At 50.4% G+C, this 21037-nt stretch overlaps 1 protein-coding gene across 1 annotated transcript in view; it reads left to right on the plus strand.

Moving 5' to 3' along the window:
• The first annotated feature begins 7294 nt into the window (after window positions 1-7294).
• Window positions 7295-21037, plus strand: part of CEP72 (centrosomal protein 72) — a 32230-nt gene continuing 18487 nt past the window's right edge. Inside the window, 5 exon segments of the mRNA XM_079917324.1 lie at window positions 7295-7394; window positions 11893-12020; window positions 12555-12747; window positions 15358-15466; window positions 19531-19550. Coding sequence (XP_079773450.1) covers window positions 7316-7394; window positions 11893-12020; window positions 12555-12747; window positions 15358-15466; window positions 19531-19550 — 529 coding nt within the window. The 5' untranslated portion in view covers window positions 7295-7315.

Genomic DNA, 21037 nt, shown 5'->3' on the forward strand with positions numbered 1-21037 from the left:
TCTTCCTGCAACTCTTAGTTTAAAAAACATTCTTCATTTCTTTCATTTCTCTTAAGGCAATATCCGTTGTGATTTTTCACAGTTGTGTTGCTTCTGGTTTAGTCTTCTTTAAATTTTAAAAATATTTAAAACTCTTTCCTGAGTTTGGTCATCTGTTTTCAAATATTCACTTTCTCCAATCACTTTACTTCTGAGTTGTCCTAATTCTAAATTATGTTGTTCTTTCATGGTTTCTATCACTTTCTTTCTTTCTTTTTTTAAAAAAGTAAGTCTATTTATTTTTGGCTGCGTTGGGTCTTTGTTGCTGCACGTGGCTTTCTCTAGTTGCCGCGAGCGGGGGCTACTCTTTGTTGCGGTGCGTGGGCTTCTCATTGCGGTGGCTTCTCTTGTTGTGGAGCACGGGCTCTAGGCATGTGGGCTTCAGTAGTTGTGGCTCACGGGTTCTAGAGTGCAGTGTCAGTCGTTGTGGCGCACGGGCTTAGTTGCTCCGAGGCATGTGGGATCTTCCCGGACCAGGGCCCGAACCTGTGTCCCCTGCATTGGCAGGCGGATTCTTAACTACTGCGCCACCAGGAAAGCCCTATAATTTTGTTTTCTTTAGCTCCTTTTGAACGTTACGTTATGGTCTTCATCTGCTTTCTACTATGTCCTTCTGATGTGTTTGCTGAATTTAATGACACACAACTTTTCGTGTGGGTTAGAAATTATCCCATAAACCAGTTCCATGTTCACTTCAAGAATTAGAAAATGAACCACTTAAAGAATCCAGTTAATATTCACCAAAAATAATTAATCAACTTATCAACGCCTAAACAACAAAATCGAAAACTACTAAAAATTGAAAGATATCTGTTTACATATTTCAACTACTTGTCTATTCTGCTTCTTTGGATTCCTACTCCCAACTTAATTATTTATTCTTCCAATACCTATAGATATTTCTGCTCAAGGGTATGAAACCAGCCATTTGACTACTTAAATAACTGATCTGACGTTTATTTTAAAAAACTAAATGAAATACGTGTTTGTGTAACACTTGCCCTTTGGCTTTGTGCCCTGTGGGTCTGTCCAAACATGGGTAAAGACCAAAGGCACCAGAAGGTTAAGTGGGGCAGTGGAGGGTCAAGGAGGGTCAGCAGAAAAGTCACTCGGGCGAGGAGAAGCAAATGGTGGAGGGGGAAACAAGTACTGATTTGGCTTTGTGGCTTCGACAGGGGCTGGCGCCGGTGGTGCAGTGCAGCCCTGGGGCGGACGAGGTGCCCCCGCCTGTGCCGGCCACAGTGACGTCGCCCGGCTCCTCTCTGCCCCACACCTTCCCGTGGGGCCCACGGTGTGGACAGCTAACCTCAGCTCATCAGCTCTTTGCTCAAACGCCCACAGTGAAAGTAGGGACCTGCCCAGCGCCGCGTCCTGTCCTGCCCCCTCAGTGGTTTCCGTGGCGCTTCTCATCCTTCTGACAGTTTCTCTGCAGGGCGTGGCATGCTGTGCACCCCGCCTGGGGCTCCGAGCAGAGGGTATGTCAGCAAATTAAAAGCCCATTTCCGACCCTCTGCAAAATTGGTGAGGATTCAGGTGTGTATCTGCGGGGTGCGGCCGGACCCCACTCGCGGGCCAGGTGGAGGTGCCTCCCAGGGACTTCAAAGGTCCGGGAGGACAGGGGCTGCAAACAGGTGAGTCAACCCGTTGTGTACGCCCTCAAAAATCAACTGGGTCCAGAGTTAAACTATTTATTTAATGAGCCAAAGTATGTGGCGAATTGGTTTTTGAAAGGATATTGCTTCCTGCTTCTTGAGACTGAAAAGAGGCCTTTGAACGAAATCGGTACCAGAGACTGAGTTCTGAAAATGGTTACCTGAGGTTAAATAAGTACAGAAAACAGCACATAATCCACGGGAGACCACTCAGCCTTTTCCTCGGGGTCCCGAGGAAGGTGGCACTTCAGGAGATACGATTCCAGCAGGGGACCCGGCCCCAGGGAGCGTGCTCCTGGGCCCCTCTGCAGCAGGCCAGCGATGAAGTGAGCTTCCCCTCCATTCCGGTGTCCCAGGGTCCAGGGTCTCTTGGGAGTTGGTCTCCCTCCGTGTGAGGAGCTGAGGTCGGGAACCAAGCGCGTGAGAAGCGGTGCCCCTCACCCCGTGGTGGTCGCTGGCCCAGAAAACGCCCCACGAAGACTCCGTGGCTGACGAAGTCCCCTCTCGCCGGCAGGCAGAGCGGGCACAGGGCCTGCCTGGGGCCTCCCGGTTACTCCAGGAGCCCCTGAGATGTGAGAGGACTCAGGACCCTGTGGAGCCTCTTCTCAGCGGCTCACGTGCAGGTTCGCCACGACCACGCAGACAGGCACCTGTGTCACAGGCCCACTCTCCCTCCGCAGGGTCTTGGGGAGGGTCCTTCCTGCCTCTTCCAGGTGCTGGGGGCTCCAGGCGTCCCTGGGCTCGTGGCCTCATCATGCCAACCTCTGCCTCGTGGGGTCCCGAGCGTGTGTAGCGTGTGTCTTCTTTTCCATCTCTCGTGATTGCGTTAGGGCCCATCCAGATAACCCAGGATAAAATCCTCCCAACATCCTTAACTTAATCTCACCTTTTGCCACATAAGGTAGCGTTCAGCGGTCCCAGGGGTCTTGCATGGACTCTCTGGGGGGAAGGGCGCATTTTTCAGTTTCACAAAAATTTTCCCAAAATAGCCTTTCGAGTACACACTACCCAGTAAACTGTAAGCTTCCTGAAGGCAAAGATTTCCTTCCACTTTGTTTTTCTGATACTACCTGGGTTTAGTCTGCGCTCTGGGGGTCGCATCCCTATTTATTTCAACTGTTGATCATTACAAATGACAAAGGGCAGGAGGGTGGCTTCAGATTTCTCACTCACTTTGTAGTTGGGAAACCAGTTAGTTAAGTTTCGAGTTTTGTTTGTACTTCGCCCTGATCTGCTCCATCATCTACACGAAGCACCTGGACTCAGCCAGGCTGGACCCCCACTCGGAGCCACACTTGGACCCCTGGGCAGAGGGAGTGACAGGTCTGCCCCGTCCGGCTCCTCCTCTCTGACTGAGCCTGGGGCCACGTGGGGGCCTCTCACTCCCCACTCTTCTGCTCGAAACACACGGCTCCACGCCCCCTCCCCTTCTTCCTCTGGGACCATGTCTTGTCTCTCCCGAGTGGAAAGGGAGTCTTCCTTTGGCACAGTCGCCGCTACACTTCTGCCTTACGGCCCATGTCCTACGAACATCCTTGACTGGTCCAGTCTATGCCACACACTTTTCATCTGCTACCTCAGCAGACCCCAGGATCGGGTGGGAATGCATTCAGCTGCAGCAATGGTCACTCTCACTAGTCTCTTCTCACTGAGCCAGGAGGCTGGAGGTTCAGGGACTGGCACTGGTTTGGAGCCCAGGTTGGGCACCTCTGCGATGCCGGTGTCTTACCCCCTCATTGTCCCAGGATGGTTGCTGCAGCTCCAGCCATCACAACTGTGTCAAGGCAAGAAGAAGGGGGGCCTGGCATGTGTCACCTACACTTATCTCTTTTCCCAGAATATCAAAACTTTACCCCCAAATGCCACTGTAGCCTCATGCTTACTTCTTATCAGCCAGAAGTGGCCAACCGTAGCTGTAAGAGATGTAAGAGGTTCTCCACCCCCTCCATTGGAACTAGACAAGGTTGAAGAGGGCTGGGAACCACCCATCCCCTCGAGAGCCCTGTTATTTTTTTTCTAGAGATGAGAAGACTCGGTTCGGAGAGCAGCTTGCCCCGGACACAAGAGCCAGGGAGCCTGCCCACGGCCCCTCAGAGTGATCACGGGTGGGCTGGCCCCCCTCACGACAGGCCCCGCATCCAGCTGCACTGTTCAACCTGAGTGCCTGGGTCTCAGTCCCACCTGCTGCCCTCCATGCTGCCCACCATAAAGCGGATGTAACCAATGACCCTCAAAAGCATGGCAGTGCCTGGCCTCTTGCCGTGTGCCTGCCAGCCTCTGCCGGGTGAGGGCTCCGAGTCCAACAGGAACCGGTGTAGCGGCAGCAGGCAGGGCGATACTGGGATCTACAGGGTCAGTGCAGGCGAGCTCTCGGGAAGCAGTTAGGGCGGCTGAAATAGGCTGGCGGGGAAGGACCAGGGTGGGGAGCAGGCCTCCGAGGTCTGGTTACCCTGGCCATAATCCGCCTGGTCCAAAGGGCCCCTGAGCCCTGCACTCACTAGAGCCTCAGAGGTGGGGAGAAGGCCGCAGGTGCCCAGACCTGACGGAGGGGGCCTCGTCCTCAGGAGGGCTGGGGACCCTGGGATCACGGCTGAGGTGTGCCCCTCATCCCTGTATCTCCCCCCGTCGGTGAGCAGTTGTGCGAGGGGCAGGGTGTGTGCACAGGGGCAGCTCCCACCTGGAAGGCGCTAGGTGCACCCAGCACCACCTGTGCTGCTTCTCCGGGGTAGGTGCCTGAGGGGCTGTCCAGATGGAGCCGCAGCCTGCCTGTGAGTGGCTGCGGCTCGCCCCATGCCGCTGCAGTGCAGAAAGTCAGGCCCGGTTGTCCTGCCTCCCTACTTTCAGAATGAGCGGAAGTTTCCATTTTCCTGAGAAGTCTCAGCTTTCTAGGGTCAGCAATTGCAGGGAGAGCTGGCCTCTGCTTCCTCCTCCCAGCTGAAGCCCCGCTGGGCACGGAGGCGGCTCACGAGCTCTGGGGATGGCCCAGGCCAGCAGGACGGGAGACCCTTCGGGCTACGGGCTCCGCAGGCAGGGCATGGAAACAGGAGTCTTCGCTGGATGCAGCTGGGAAGGATCCTGCCTCTTGGGAAGTGAGCTGCGTGGCCGAGTGTCCAGGACAGAGATTTGGCTGCCAGCCAGCCAAGCTGAGCCCAGCCCACCTTGGGGACTCCAGCCGGGTGTCCTTACGTCAGGCCCGCCCCAGCTGGGTTTTACTTGCATCTTAACTGATAGCTCAGCTAGATGCAAGTGTTTTCACTCGCAGGTGAACACAAACCCCGTCCTCTGTGTTCAGATGAGCTAGTCACGACGGTAGGATGTTTACATGAGCCCCCACCCCCTCTCGCCCCTGCTTGCCTTCCAACAGCCGCAGGAAGGTCCTCACACTCCGTCTCACGTCACACTTTGGATAGAGGTTAGTCGGCAAAATGATGCATTGACAAGTCACACATGTCGGTACTGATCTTGTGTAGAAAAGCAGCCGGGAAAAGGCTCTTTCGTTCAACATTTATGAACGAATAAGCATCGGAACCAGCGAGCAGCTGTCCTTGATCAGATGCTTCTCACTTGGTCCAGGGTGGAGGCTGAGGCCGCAGAGCACCGGCTTCTGGGCAGTGCCTCGCGTGGGACCAGGGTGGGTTCCTGCCATCCGGCCGGGGAATGGTCGTCCGAGTTGGAGCTCGATCGTCGGAGGTTTGTGAGGATGTGTGAGTGTCAGGGTGTGTGAGTGTGAACGGGGATGCGTGTGAGTTCAGTCGTGTCTGGAGCCGTGGTTGTGTGGGTTCAGGCTCCCAGAGGCTCCCTGCCTCCTGTTTGGAGGGCCCGGTGCAGAAGCAACCCAGGGCTGGGCTCGGGTCTGACACTGATTCTCAGTCCGGTCGCACCCAGCTGGTTGATGTTTCCTCGTGGGTGAAGTGACCGTGCTGGCGTTCACCCCAGGGTGGAGAGGTGGTGACACCAGAGCTCACGCAGTTCCCGGAGTGCGTGGCCAGCGCCACAGCCACTCTAGTTCTGGGGCCTGGACAGCTCTGCTCTCCGGGGGGAAGGTGGGAGATTGCCCCTTCTCCTCCCGCCCCCACCCCCTCCCAGCCGAGGCCAGTCAAAGAGTAAGGGAAGTCCAAGATGCTCCAGGCCGCCAGCCCCTGGAGGACCCCTCTGGCTGCCCAGTCCGCGGGACCGGCGTGGGCCTGTCCTTGGGTCTCCATCTCTGTCACCAGCCTTCACCCTGGGATGGACTGCCCGACTCTGGCTCAAGGCTGAGGGGCCTGGAAGCCTCCCTGGAATGTTCTAGAAAGCTGTAGAGGACTTGAGACTGGGTGCCCGGCCTGAAGTGACCTGCAGCAGGAGGAAGCAGCGATGTTTGGCGTGTGGGCTGTGCCCTTGCTGACAAGCCGTTTTTCTCGGGGGCCGGGGGGGGGGGGAGGACAGCGACAGAAGCCTTTTGTTTGCTTCCGTTTACTTCTGAGAGCGGGATATTTGCTTAGTTTCTAGCCTCCTGGCTGCACCAGCTCCACTCAGGGGGCACCTGGTTGGTGACCACATGCCAGGCCTCGGGTGTGCCCGAGTCCCTCCACGGTCTTGTAGGAAGTGAGATGATGGCAATATGTGGCCTGGAACTGTGGGCAGTCACTTGGCAATCCGGACTCAAGATATCGCTGAGTGTTTGCCGGCCTCCGTAAATGGCAAAGCCCCACGGGTCTGGTGCAGCAGGCTTGAAGCCCCGCCCTGCTCAGGAGAGAGTCAGGCACCCTGATGCCCCCCCCCACCCCAGCCCCTGCGCATACCCCGTACCTCTCCCCTACACCCCTGTCTTCGCCCCTGCCCTACACCCTCTGCCATACTTCCCTTGTCTACACCACTGCCCCTCACCCCTGAGTGTCTATACCCGCCCTTCACCCCTGGCCCTACAAGCCCACCTACACCCCCCTACGCCACCACCCAGGCTGTGACATGCCAGGGGATGTTGCCACAGGCCAGTCAAATCTGGGGTGAGAGGCAGTAGGGGCACCCTCTGGGGTGACCCGGGAGGGAGGGGGCACCCCCAGGGCTCGCGCTGGCTGGGGCAGATCCAGACTGTAAGGGAAGTCTTCCCTAAAGGTGCTCCACAAAGGGCCCAGTAAGCCGGACACGCCGTGAACCCCTCGGTCAGCTGATGAGTCTCAAGGCCAGACCCCAGATTTTATTACCTAGAAACTGAGGATGGGGGCAGAGCAGGACCCGCTGCCGCTGAGTCACCTGACCGTGGCGGGAGAGCACTGCGACCCCACGTGAGGAGCCCTCGCGCAGAACCTGGGGCGCCCGCAGCCCAGGACGCAGGCGAATCTGGGGGTGGGTAGGGTCCCCAGGTGGGGCAGGTGCCCAGGTGATGCGAGGTCTCCAAGTGCGTCGAGTTCCCAGGTAAGCCCTGGGGCGGCACCGACTTCCCCTAACGTTTCCTCCCGGCAGCTTCGTCCACTTGCTCACACCCCCCACCCCGCAGAGGTCCTTGGCCACGCCCCTCCCCGCCCCCTCGGCCTCGATCCGCCCCCTGGCCCCGCCCCCCGGTCCCACCCTGGATCCTGGCCCCGCGCCTCGGCCGTCGGCGGCCACAGCACGCAGGCGCGGACAGGTGTGCGCCGTTTGAAAGAATGGCGCCGGCGGGGCGGCTGGTTCTGTGTGAAGAGAAGATCTGGGGGAAGACCGGGCTGGCGCCTCACCGCGGCCTGGGTGCGCGGCGGGCGGCGGGCGGCGGGCGGCGGACGGGTGGGCGGCGCTGGCCGGGGGCGCGAGCTTCCCGCCGAGGTGTCGGCGGACCGGTCGGGCCAGAGGTGCCGAAACGCGACCGCGGTTCCCGAACGGTCGCAGGCCTGGGGGGGCGAGGGTGAGGGGTGGGCTGCGGGGCAGGCCGGGAGCGGGTGGGGAGCCCGGAGCAGCGGGGGGGTGTGAGGGGCAGGCCTGGGGGGCCCGAAGTGGGGGAGGGTGGGGGAGGGGCAGGGGTTCCGCGCTGAGTCCCCGGAGAGGTGGGGGCCAAGCTCGCCCTCGCAGACCGCCCGCGGGGAGCTCTTCCGAGCCGGGTTTGCTGAGCCCTTGCGCCAGTGCTTTTCGCCTTGACCGATAAGGTCACTTGGGCTTTCTTTCCCCGTTAATAAGGTGCGTTAGGCTGATTTTCTGAAAAAGCTTGGCGCGCCTTCGTGTCTGGAGGAGGAGCGTGCCCTCCTTTAGTAGGACTCCAGGGTGTCCCGGCCCCTGCTCCTCCTGTGCTGAGCACCTGTGGGCCCATGTCCTGAGGGATACGGCTCGCTAGTTTTCTGTTTTCCTGTTTTTGTCTAGTTTTGTCGTCCACGTAATGCCCAACTCATGAAATAGTTGGTAAATTGCCCCTTCTTCTGTTTTCCAGAAGAGATTGTGTGAAATTGGTGCCGCTTCTTCTTTGTTTGATGGAGTTTTCCAGTGACCTTATGGGCCTGGAAATTTCTGTATTTGAAGCTTTTAAATGACAAATTCAGTTTCTCGAGTCATTATAGAACTGTTTGTATCGTCACCTTCATCTTAGGTGAGTTATAGTTGTCTGGGGTTTTGCGAAACTGGTTCATTTCATCTAAGTTGTTAAATTTATGTGTGTAGAGTTTGTGGTATTTCCTTATTAGCCTGTTAATGTCTCTGGGGTCTGTAGTGATACCCTTCTTCCGGTCCATGTTATTGGTCATCTCTGTCTTCTCTCTCTTGGTCTTTCTGGAGGTTTATGGATTTCATTAATCTTTTCAATGAGCCAACTTTGTTTTTTCTCCATTGGTTTTCTGGTTTCAAATTTCATTGATTCCGTATAATTTTCTTCTTTCTGCTGCTTTGCATTTATTTTGCTCTTCTTTTTCTTGATTCTTGAGATGAAAGTTTAGATTTCTGATTTGAGAGCTTTTTTAATATAATATAAACATTTTAGTGCTATAAGTGTCCCTCTAAGCACAACTTTAGCTGAATCCACAAGTTTTGTTATGTTGTATTTTCATTTAGTTCACTGTGTTTGTGTATTTCCCTTGACTTCCTCTTTGACCTATGGATTGTTCAGAAGTGTGTTCTTTTCATTTTTGTGTGATTGGAGGTTTTCCTAGTTTGTTTGGTATTTTTTTCTTTTTGTTATTGATTCTGGTGTGATTCCATTATGGTCAGAAAACATACTCTGTATGATCTTAATTGTTTTAAATTTGAAGTTTGTTTTATGGCCCAAGATCTGGTCTATAATGTTCCAAGTGCACTTGGAAAGAATGTGTACTGTGTCATTGACTGGAGTGTTATGTAAATGTCAATTTGATCTTGTTGACTTGTGACGTTGTTCAGTTCTTTTGTATCCTTGCTGATTTTCTGTCTAGTGATTCTCTTAATTACCAGAAGAGGGGTATTGAGACCCCTGACTCTAATTGTGGATGTATCTGTTTCTCTTTTCACTTAAAGATCCTAAATATGTATGCACCAAAGCTGTGCTATTTGGTGCATACATACTTACAATTTTTATGTCTTCTTGTTGGGGTGACCCTTGTAGCATATGTAGTATTATTCCTCCTTATCCCTGATAATTTTCTACAGTGAGGTATCCACTTTATCTGATATTAGTGTAGCCACTCCAGCTTTCTTTGGTTTGGTGTTTGCAGGGTATGTCTTTACCCATCTATGTGCTATTTCACCTTTAAACCTACCTATATCATAATATTTGAAATGAGTTTCTTGTAGACAGTGTATACTGTATATCATTTTTAATCTACAGTGCCAATCCCTATCTTTTATAGTGTATTTAGACCATTTACATTTAATGTGTTAATACAGCAGAGCTTAAGTGAGACATTTATTTTTTTTTCTGTTTGTTCCCTTTGTTTTTCTTCTTTTGTTTCCAATTTCCTGCCTTCCTGTGGTTTACTTGAGTATTTTTAGTATTCCATTTTGATTTACCTCTTATATTTCTGAGCATATCTCTTTGTATAGCTTTTTTAGTGGTTGCTCTACAAATTACAGTATACAGTATGTGATTTAGCACAGTCTACTTGTGTGAACGGTTTATCACGTCAGGTCAATATAGAAATTTTACCACCATTTAGGTTTCATTATCTTCCCACTTTATAATTTAGTTGTCTAGACATTTCCCCTGCATGCCTGAGAACCACAGTAATGATATGACGTTTTCTTTTTATAGTCAGCCAACAGTTTAAATAGCTTAGGAGGAAACACTGACCCACATGTTTACCTGTTTCATTATTCCTTCTTCATTCCTGATGTCCCAGGTTTCCTTCTTTTACCTTTCCTTAATGTTTGAAGATCTTTCTTTAGCAGTTATCTTAGGGAGGTGTGCTGGTGACAGACTCTCTTAGTGTTTCTTCATTTGAGAATATCTATATTTCACCTTTAGTCCTGAAGGCTGTTTTTGGTGGATATAGATTTCTGAGTTTAAAGTTCTTTTCTTTCAGCAATGGAAAAATGTGAGAGCACTTCCTTTGTTTCAGCACCATGGTTTCTGAGGAGTAACGCCCTGCCATGGGAGTTGTTTCTCCTTCTGGGTAATGCCTCTCTCTCTGTTGCTCTCAAGATTCTTTCATTGTCTTTAGTGTTCAGAAGGTTGATTCTGATGTGTCAGTTTTTGCCTTTATTCTGTTTGGGGTTTTCTCAACTTCTTGAATGTGTAGGTTTATGTGTTTTGCCAAATTTGGGAAGTTTTCAGCCATTATTTCTTTAACTTAAAATTTTTTATTTTTAGCCATACTGTTTTTCTTTTCTTCTTTAAACTCTGATTGGATCTCCACTGGGACCCCAATGACATGAATGTTAGATTGCTTTTTCTTCTTCCACAGGCCCCTGAGGCTCTGTTCATTTTTTTAAAGTCTGTTTTCTTTCTGGTGGTCAGATAGGACAATTTTGTTCAGTTTGCCTTTGCATTTTCTCTCTCTGAATTTTTTCCTCTGTCACCTCCATTCTGTTATTGAGCTGCTCCCGTGGTTTTTTGTTTGTTGCTTTCAGTTATTATATTTTTCATTTCTGAAATTTGTTTGTTTCTTCTTTACATCTTCTGTTTCTTTGCCAAGAACCGCTGTTTTCTTCATTCATGTTCATAATTGCTCATTGAAGTATCTGTATATCAGTTGCTTTAAAATCCTTGTTAGATAATTCTAATTTCTGTCATCTCATTATTGGTATCTATTGATTGTTTTCTCTCATTCAGATTGAGATTATCCTAGTTCGTGATCATTTTTGATTGGTCATTTTGATTGGGACTCTGCTTCCTATTTAAATCTTGTTACTCAGTACTGGCACTGCCTGGGTGCTGCCTTGTTGCTGAGGTGGTGGCCAGGCCCCTGTCACACACGTAGCATCTGCAGATGCCTCCTTACAGCCAGTCCAGGGCAGTAGTCATGTCCACTCACACTGCCCTGGTGCTGGCCACCGTGCGAGGCCAGGTATACGAGGTACATTTTTTTTTTCCTTGGCGTTGGGCTGGAGTGGGGCTGAGGTTGTCAGGAGTCTGTCCTGCAAGGCCACCCCTCCTGGTCCTTTGACCACGGACAGCAGGCTTACCCGTATCTTTTGGTAGGTGTCCTTGGGTGTTTCTGGGTGGCCAGCTTCTCTTGCACTCAGATCGGGATGCACAGGAGACAGAACAAAACCAACCCTCAGTGCTCGACCATTTTCTTCAGGTCCCTAGACAGTCCCCACGCTTCAGAGTCGCCACGCTTCAGAGTTGCTTCCCGTGTTCTTGTCCAGGGTTTTTAGGTCTAATAAATGGGGAGGAATAGGGTGAAATATGTCTCCTCTGTCTTGTCTGGAACTGGAAGCCCAAAAACCAGTTTCATATGTAATCAAGATGTGTTTTAAAACAAAAGTTCCTGGGAAGATACTGGTGTATCCAGACACAGTGTCTTTTTCATTACAGAAGCTTACTTTTGTAGTGATGTTTGTCTAACAGCTGCTTACCGGGTGTGCCACGTAGAGGTGTTCGGTGCACCTCGTGTGCAGCTGGCCCTCACCTGTAACAGCACGGGTGGTCAGGTCAGCTACCGAGTGGGTTTCAGATTGCGATCCCTGCACAGAGGCCCACAGGCAATGGGGCTGAGCAGTCAGGTGTGGAAGTGGGAACCCCCTTAGGAGGGTTTCCTGGTGAGAGGGTTTTGGAGGGAGAATAAATTATTGCAGTAATTTATTTTCAATAAAATAATAAACTTAAAATCTCTTAATTTTCTATTCTTAGCTGAACTTCGGTCATTATCTATTCCTGGAACTTACCAAGAAAAGATTACTCACCTAGGAAATTCTTTGATGAATTTAACAGGTCTAAATTCTCTAGAATTCTCACGAAACTCCTTGGTTAGTCTAGAGGTAAGTTTTAGGTTTGTTTCTAGAAAGAAAATGTATTGCTGTCACTAGCAGCGGGTAGTCCATTTACGGTAAATGCGGCAGTCTGCTTTCTGACTCTGCTTCTAGTACTTGTGAGCCATACACTTCACGGTGACTGTAAGTCTTGCGCTGATTTTCTTGTGTTTGCTGTGAGCGGGATTTCTTATGCATCACGTTATGTCTTCGAACTACTTTAACGAGAAGTCATAGCTCTCTGATGAAGATGGTTGTATCTGTAAGGGAAATAAGATAAGGCCCGAAAGAGGAATGTGTGCACGCCAGTCACCCTTCGTCCTTTATCAGCTGGCGTTCTCGTCATCCACACAGCAGGCGTCGGCTGTCCTCTCCCCGCGGTCGGCACGCGCGGCCGTCTCACCGTGGGGGCGCAGGACTCCCAGCTGAGCAATACCTTGCCCCCTTGCTCTCCCGGTGATGCTGCGTGTGCGTTTCGAGCGCGTCTGTGAGGTTGGGGGCTGGTTCGTGTTAATGGCTGTCTTGCCGTGTTTGTCCTGGCAGGGCACGGAGTACCTGGCGGCGCTGCAGCGTCTCAGCGTCTACCACATCCGCATCTCCTCGCTGGCGGAGGTCTTCCGGCTCCACTGCTTAACGGAGCTCGCGGAAGTGGACTTCCGGCGGCACCCTGTGGTGGAGAGCAAGGCTGACTACCGCCTCTTCGTGGTGCGCATGCTCCCGCGGCTGCGGCCGCTGGGTAGGCCGGCCGCACTCCGGGCCTCGCTTGGTGCTGCCCGATGGGTGTCTCGTGTTCTTGGGGTGATGGCGCTGTTGACCCTTCGGGAAAGGGAAGCTGATTTCCTCCTCTCACAGGAGAGCTGCCTGGAGGGTGGCAGGGAGCCCCTTCCTTGCGGCCATAGATGGCTGCTGGGCCACGGGCACAGGCATGGGCTGGCTCTGCTTTCTGGCTGTTCCTGGTGCCCTGTTTCCTGGCATGGTCTCCTGGGCATCGTCTCAGGCTCAGCTGGACACCTGCGTTCAACCTGGTTTTACGTCCACCTGGGAGGACACGGGCGAGAAGTTCATCGTGCCACGCCCTCCCCGGGTGACAGGCACGAGAGTGTGAGGTCCTGTTGGCAGGTGCAGTCACCACCTTGGCTCAGTGGCCCGTAGCCTTAAAAGAACCGGATCTCTCAGGCTCGCAGGCCGAGCGACCAGGGTGCCCACCAGCCGTGCCCAGTCAGGAGGGTTGTGCTTGGGGAAGCCACAGCGTCTTCCCACCCACTGTCCCTGCTCTCAGGAGCCACTTTGCTGTGAGCAGTGTGGCCAGGGCACTGCTAATGCCGCCCCCATGTCGCGCTTCCCGGGGAGAGAGCTGGAGCGTGAGCCCGAGGGCATGCTGGCGTGGAAACCCTGGGGAAGGAGGGGCTTAGAGTCTCAGACCTGGGTCCTCCTGTGTGAAGTGCTGATTAGTGGTGCAGCGGTGTCTGATTGGAGGAGGGTGGTCCTTCTGTGCCCCCAGTGATCATGGCGTGTTCTCCGTCCTGAGGGCCCTTGACTGCCTGGGGAGGCTGGGGGGCTTTCAGGGCGTCTCCACCTCCCAGGCACTGAGCTACCCAAACCAAAATGAGACCCACATCATGGCAGCATCTGTCAGGTAAATGCTGGGCTCCGTGGTGGGCAGGCCATGGCTCTTGTCCTTTCAGGGTCTACCAGGGCCTGTAGACACCCCACCGGCGGCACCTTTCAGCCGCACACAGCTTGTCTCATGAACACCCCAGCTGCGCGCGTGCGCTGGCTTACCTCCTGGACCCCGGTCCTGGCGGGCCGCGAGCTCTGGGGAGCCTGGCCGCACCCTTAGGCTGTGCCTGCCTGGGCCTAGGGGCACTGACCCTCAGAGGCATGCTGTTTAATTTCAAACCTACTTAGAATTTCAGCATTTAATGTTAATTTTTAGATATTTGGGAGGATTAAGTGCTTGTGTTCTAACTTTTATTTGAGTATTATGTGTCCTGTGAACAATTGAATTTGACTCTTTTTCAGAAGCGTGACAATCCTTATGGAAAGTTCTTGCAGTCTTCAGTCTTAAATCGTTTGTTTCCGTTTGTGATGAAAGTTGTAAATTCAGTCTTAGCCTGCTCGTGTAGAGAAGGGGTTGTGAGAGCCTTCCCACACGTGAAAGGTGCTTTCAGACGTGAGGCGGGAGCACAACTGGGGCCAGTCAGTGCGGGAGTGGGGGACGCTCGGAGGCCCTCTCTCCCAGCAGGGTGCCGCCGGAGTGATCTGGGGCGCCCTGGGCCGGGGTCTGGGAGAGTGCCGCAGTGAGGAGAGCATGCGGTCTGGGGGGCAAGGTGGGTTTGCATCTGATTTTAGTCATATTGAGTTTGAATTTAGAGTGGAACCGTCCAGAGAAGGATGCTCAGAGTAAGGGACGTGGACCTGACGCGGAAGCGGAGTTCAGGCTGGGCAAGTAGAGTCACGTGTTGTCGGCACGCCGGCAGCGTCCAGGCCCGAGACGGGAGGCCCCAGGCTGGTGTGTGGTGGATGGCGTCCCTGAGAGGACAGAGGGGCTGCTGTGCGGCGGCCACACCTGTGGAAGTGGGTACTGGGCACCTCCTTGTTCCCTCGTTGCTCACTGAGCTGGTGCACCTCCCGGGGTGCCGTGGGCTCAGTGCTCCCTAGGAGCTCTGTGGCAGCCATCCCGAGGGCCGCCCCCCTCGGGTGCTTCCGAGGAGGTGCAGTTGTGGACGAGTGGGGTCTTCTTGGGCCCAGGGCACACGCGGGGACGGTTTAAACTTGGCTCTGTCTCCTGTTCTGGTCCCAAGGATCTGAGGATGTAAACCCTGGGCGCCAACACATGGCCAGGGCGTCTTCTCTCCAGTGTGTTCAGGCTCCTCGCCCGTGGACACTTGCTAGGGGTGTCAGTGTGGTTGGGAACCTCGCCCAGCACCCAGGATGTGCGTTAAGAGGAGATGAGAAGGACGAGACTGCGTGAGAACTTGCGTGTGTGTTTCCTTTCCTGCCTCCGGGGCATCTGAGGTGCAAGCCTGGTGCGAGCTGCCGGCCCTCTGGGAATCAGTGCTCAGCATTGCTGGGAAACCAGATGTAGCCCCCGGAGCCCAGCCTTGCTTTCCTGGGTCTGCCCAGTGATCTGGGGGATGCCGTGGTGGGGTCAGCCCTAAGGGGAGGGAAGGTCCCCAGAACAAGGGATGGCAGTCCTGGTCACACGCACGCCATGTGTGGCTGGCTGGGCGAGGGAGCACCTTTAGTCCTGAGGGGAGGCCGGCAGGCACACCGCGGGGTTTGGTTTTGGGCCCTGCCACCTGCCTCGTGGCCTGCTAGTTCCTCTGCGGCATCTCCTCCCTAGATGACCGCCCTGTGAGGGAGAGTGAGCGGAGAGCATCCCGGCTGCATTTGGCTTCGGAGGAATCGCTGGACTCAAAGCAGAGCTTCCCAGCCGTTTTCAGAGTCGAAAGGTATGAACAGGAGTGGTATTAACTAAAGTGCTGATTGCCACCTAGAGGACAGACATCCAGGGGAGCGTGGGGAGAAACGCTGGATACCAGCTGGGGATCAAGGAGACTGTGGGACAGCCTCTCTTCCTGTCGTCCACATTTTCTATATGGTATTTTTAAAAATATTTAAAATGGTTATTAAAGTGATGGATGTAAAATACGTGGCACAAAAGACCTGCGGTGAGAGGCAGCAGTCCTTTCTCTCTACTCCTGGCCCGCTCCTCAGAGGCAGCCTCTTTCCCTTCTGTAATTGTTTCTGCTTCCAGGTTCTGTTTCAGTTACTTTCTGATCTCTGAACAACGCAGATCTTGGCTATTTCTGGATGTGAGCACTTTGAGCAGATCTGACAGCTGCCGGAGCCTCCTCTCCCCACCCTGGTGGTGTTAGTGCTTGGCTCTGCTCCTTCCCGCGTTCTCTTTCAGTGCTCTGTGACCAGGGCTCCCGCTCTGCTTTGGCTGGGCTGTGGGAGCCTGTGCCCGGCTTCTCACCACCTCCCAGCTCCTGCCGTCTGCATCTTTATGTCTAACTTTAGATTGTCAGGGTGGGTAGTGTTCAAATGTGCTCTGAAAGCATACAGTCTTCATGTGTGTGGTTGATTCTAAAGGGTAGAAGTCAGTCAGTGGTGTTTACCTTGCTTGTGATGTACGAGGATTATATACTCCTTCTTGTACACCATTTTGATTTGTTTGAGGCTTTTAATAGTTTTCTTTCTCTTGCATTGTATGCCTTAGCTCATCTGTAAATTTCTCTAATGTAGAGGTCGGCCGACTTTATTTGTAAAGGGCTGGGGAGAATATTTTCAGCTCTGTGGACCATATGATCTGTGCTTCAGTTTCTAAACCCTGCCTTTGTAGTATGAAAGCAGCTATAGGTGATACATAAACTAATGATTGTGTTCCAATAAAACTTTATTTACAAACACAGGCAGTGGGTCAGATTTGACCTGTGGGCCATACTTGGCCAACTTCTGTTCTAAGATCAGTTTCGAGTATCTCGAATCTCCTCTTTCCTCAGATGCCTCCCTTGGAGCTCCCCTCCCCTCACTTCCCTATTTCAGATCAGACTACTTGCTGGGTAGACAGCTGCACGTGGTACCCTGCGGAATGGTCTGTGTATCGTGTACTCCAGATTCGTATGCTGAAATCCTAACCCCCAGCATGATGGGTTTAGGAGATAGGGCCCACGAGAGGTGATTAGGTCCTGAAGGTGGAGCCCTCATGAATGGAATTGGTGTTCTCTTATGAAGGAGACCCCACAGAGCTTTCTAGCCCCGTCCACATTTGCCTGAGTTTTGTGAGTCACGTGGTGTCAGTCCTCTGACTTTGGCCTCCTTTAATATTGAGTTGCCAGTTCTGGGTCTTTTTCCTTTCCGTATAAATTTTAGAATTAGTTTGTCAATATCCACAAACTACCTTGCTGGGATTTTGATTGGGATCGCATTGAATTACAGATTGAGTTGGGAAGAAACTGACATCTTGACACTATTGAGTCTTATCCATGAACGTGGAATATCTCTCCATTTATTCAGTTCTTCTTTGATTTCATTTATCAGAGGTTGGTGGTTTTCCTGATATAGATGTACATATTTTGTTAGATTTATACCTTAGCATGTTGTTCTTTTGAGGCTAGTTTAGGTTTTTTAATTTCAAATTCCAGTTGTTCATTGCAGGTATTTGACTTGTGTACAGCTGATGGTGACAAAGTACCACGAACAGGGTGGCTTAAAATAACAGAAACTTACAGTCTTACAGTTCTTAGGCTACAAGTCTGAAATCAAGGTGTTGGCAGGGTTGCTTCCTTCTGGAGGCTCTGGGAGAGAATCCATTCTATGACTCCAGCTCCGGGTACTTTGCTGGCAATCGTCAGTGTTCCTTGGCTTGTAGATGCCTCCCTCCAATCCTTTTCTTCCTATGGCTGTCTTCTCTCTGTGACTTTTCACAGAACTCCACATTGTGCTTGCCTGTCCTGTGTCCAAATTTCCCCTTTTTATGAGGACACCAGTCGTATTGGTTAGGGCTCCCCATAATTTCCTCATTTTAACTCGATTACCTCTGTAAAGACCCTATTTCCAAATAAGGTCGCATTCTGAAGTATGAGGTGTTGGGACTTTGGCATCTCTTTTTTAGGGGACACAATGTGACCCGTACATCTTGAATTTTACAATCTTGCTATAGTCACTTATTAGTTCCTGGAGTTTTTGTTTGTTTTTTGGTCGATTCTTTGAGATTTTCTACATAGATGGTTGGTATGTCATCTGTGAACAAAGATAGTTTTATATCTTCCTTCCCAATCTGTATACCTTTTATTTCCTTTTCTTGTCTTATTGTGTTAGCTTGGACTTCCGGTACAATGTTAAAAGGCCGTGGGTAGAGGGGACATCCTTGCCTTGTTCCTGATCTCAGCAGGATAGCAGCTGGTTTCTCACCACCAGGTGTGCTGTTAGCTGTGGGCTTTCATAGGTGTTCTTTATCAGGTCGAGGAGGTTCCCTTTGATTCCTAGTTTACTGACCACTTTTATCATGAATGGGTATTGGATTTTGTCAAATGCTTTTTCTGCATCTATTGATATGGTCATAATGACTTTTCTTCTTGAGCCCGTTGATGTGATGGATTACATTGATTTTTTTCAAGTATTGAACCAGCTATGCATACCTGGAGTAAATCCCACTTGGCTGTGGTGTGGACTCAATTTGCTGATACTTTGTTGGGGATTTTTGCATTCGTGTTCATGGGAGATAACTGGTCTATAGTTTCCTTGTATTGTCTTTGCTGGTTCTGGTATTAAGATAATGCTGTCCTCATAGAATGAGTTAGGGTGTATTCCCTCTGTTTCTGCTTCTGTCTTATGGAAAAGATTGTAGAGAATTGGTATAATTTCTTCCTTAAATTCACCAATGAACCCATCTGGACCTGGTGTTTTAGGAGGCTATCAATTATTGATTCAAGTCTGTAATAAATACCAGTCTGTTCAGATTATCCATTTTTCCTGGTGTCGGTTTTGGTAGATTGTGTCTTTCCAGGAACCATTCCATTTCATCTAGGTTATCACATTTGTGGGCATAGAGTGTCATAGTGTTCCTCTGTTATCTTCTTGTTGTCCATGGAACAGTTCCTGCTGTGCTCCTTCTTTTAATTCTGATATTAGTAATTTGCGTCATTTTTTCCTTAGGTAACCTGGTGGCATAGAGGTTTTTCCATTTTGTTGATCTTTTTAAAGAACTAGCTTTTGGATTGGTTGATTTTTATTTTTTCCCGTTTTCAGTTTCATTGATTTTTGCCCTAATTTTTATTATTTCTTGTCTTCCTCCTGCTTTGGATTTAATTTGTTATTTTCTTAGTTTCCTAAGCTAGAAGCTTAGATTATTGATTTCGGAGCTTACTTCGTTCTAATATATACATTCAGTGTTACAGATTTCCTTCTACGCGTTGCTTTCACTGCATCCCACAAATTTTGATAAGATGTATTTTCTTTTTAATTTAGTTCAAAATATTTTTATTTTGGAATATTGTAGTTCAAAGTACTCCTGAGATTTCTTTGACTTGTGTTATTTGGAAACACGTTGTTTAATCTCCAAGTTCTTTGAGATTTCCCAGTTATCTGTCTGTTATTTATTTTATTACTAGTTTAATTCCGCTGTGTCCTGAGAACAAATATCATAGGATTTGTTTTCTTTTAAGTATGTAAAAGTGTGTTTTAGGGCCCAGAACGACTCTGTCTTGGTGAATGTTCCGTGTGAGCTTGGGGGGAATGTGTATCCTGTTGTTTGGATGAGGTGGATGTCACTGCATCCAGGTGATGCGTGCTGCTGAGTTCAGCTGTGTCCTTAGTGAGTTTCTGACTGCTGGACCTACCCCTTTCTGAAGGAGAGGTGTTGAAGTGGATCCATCCATTTCTCCTTGAGTTCTGTCAGTTTTTGCACCACATAGTCTGATGCTGTCTTATTAGGCGCAGACACGTCAGGGGCTGTTATGTCTTCTTGGAGAACCGGCCAGTTGTCCTCACGTCATGCCCCTCTTTATCCCAGATCACTCTCCCTGCTCCGAGGTCAGCTCTGTCTGAAAGTAGTGTAGCTACTTCTGCTTTCTTTTGATTGGTGTCAGCATGGTCTGTTTTTCTCTATCCATTTACTTTTAATCTATGTGTCTTTATATTTAAAGTGGGTTTCTTTAGGTAACATGTAGTTGGGCCTTTTATTTTGATCCACGCTGACAATCTCTGCCTTTCACTTGGTACATTTAGACCATGGATGTTTAAAGTGGTATTGATACAGTTGGATTAATAGCTGCATGTTTGCTGTTTCTACTTGTTGCCCTTCTTCTGATCGCTTCCTTCCTTTTGTGATTTTAAATGATCACTTTATGATTCCATTTCTTTCCTTGGCATGTCAGTTGTGCTTTCACTTTTAGTGGCTGCTCTGCAGTGCACAGGAGAGGCAGACCTCGCTTTTTGTGCTTTGCTTTATTGTGCTTTGCGGATATCCTGTTTTTACAGGCTGCGGGTTGTGGCAGCCCCGTGTCAGGCAAATCTCTTGGTGCTGTTCTTCCAGTGGTATTCGCTCACTTCATGTCTCTGTGTCGCATTTTGGTAATTCCTGCAATATTTCACGCTTTTTCATCTTTTTATATTGTGGTGATCTGTGATCAGTGATCTCTGATGTTGCTGGTATGACTTGCTGCAGGCTCAGATGATGGTGAGCATTTTTTAGCAATAAAATATTTTTAAATTAAGGTATGTACATCGTTTGTTAACATAATGCTATTGCTCACTTAATAGACTACAGTACAGTGGAAACATAACTTTTAGATGCACTGGGAAACCAAGAAAATGGTGTGACTTGTTTTATTGCAATATTTGCTTTATTGTGGTGGTCTAGAGCCGAACCCTCAATATCTCCAGGGTCTGCCTATGTACATTGACAAGTACTCCAAGACCACTTTCAGACACTATACCACTTCACAGGTCGTGAAAGTACCTTATAATAACAAAATATTCCTAATTCCTCCCTCCTGTCCCTTGTATCATTGCTGTCATTCATTTCATTTATACCCAAACTATAACCCTGCGTGTAATACCTGAGCATAACGTATTGAGTACATTGTTGCTATTATCTCAAACAAACTGTTGCCTGTTAGATTGTAAGAAAAATAGAAGTTTTTATTCTGCCTTCACTTATTCCTTCTCTGATTTGAGTTTCTGACCTGTGTCATTCTCTTTCTCTCTAAAGAACTTCTTTTAATGTTTCTTACCAGGCAGGTCTACTGGCAACAAATTCCCTCAGTTTTTATTTATCTGAGAAAGTCTTTATTTCTCCTTCACTTTTTTTTTTTTTTTTTTTTTTGCGGTACGCAGGCCTCTCAGTGTTGTGGCCTCTCCCGTTGCGGAGCACAGGCTCCGGACGTGCAGGCTCAGTGGCCATGGCTCACGGTCCCAGCTGCTCCGCGGCATGTGGGATCTTCCCGGACCGGGGCACGAACCCGCGTCCCCTGCATCGGCAGGCGGACTCTCAAGCACTGCGCCACCAGGGAAGCCCT

The sequence above is a fragment of the Stenella coeruleoalba genome, assembly GCF_951394435.1.
Source record: "Stenella coeruleoalba genome assembly, chromosome: 3".
NCBI lineage: Eukaryota > Metazoa > Chordata > Mammalia > Artiodactyla > Delphinidae > Stenella > Stenella coeruleoalba.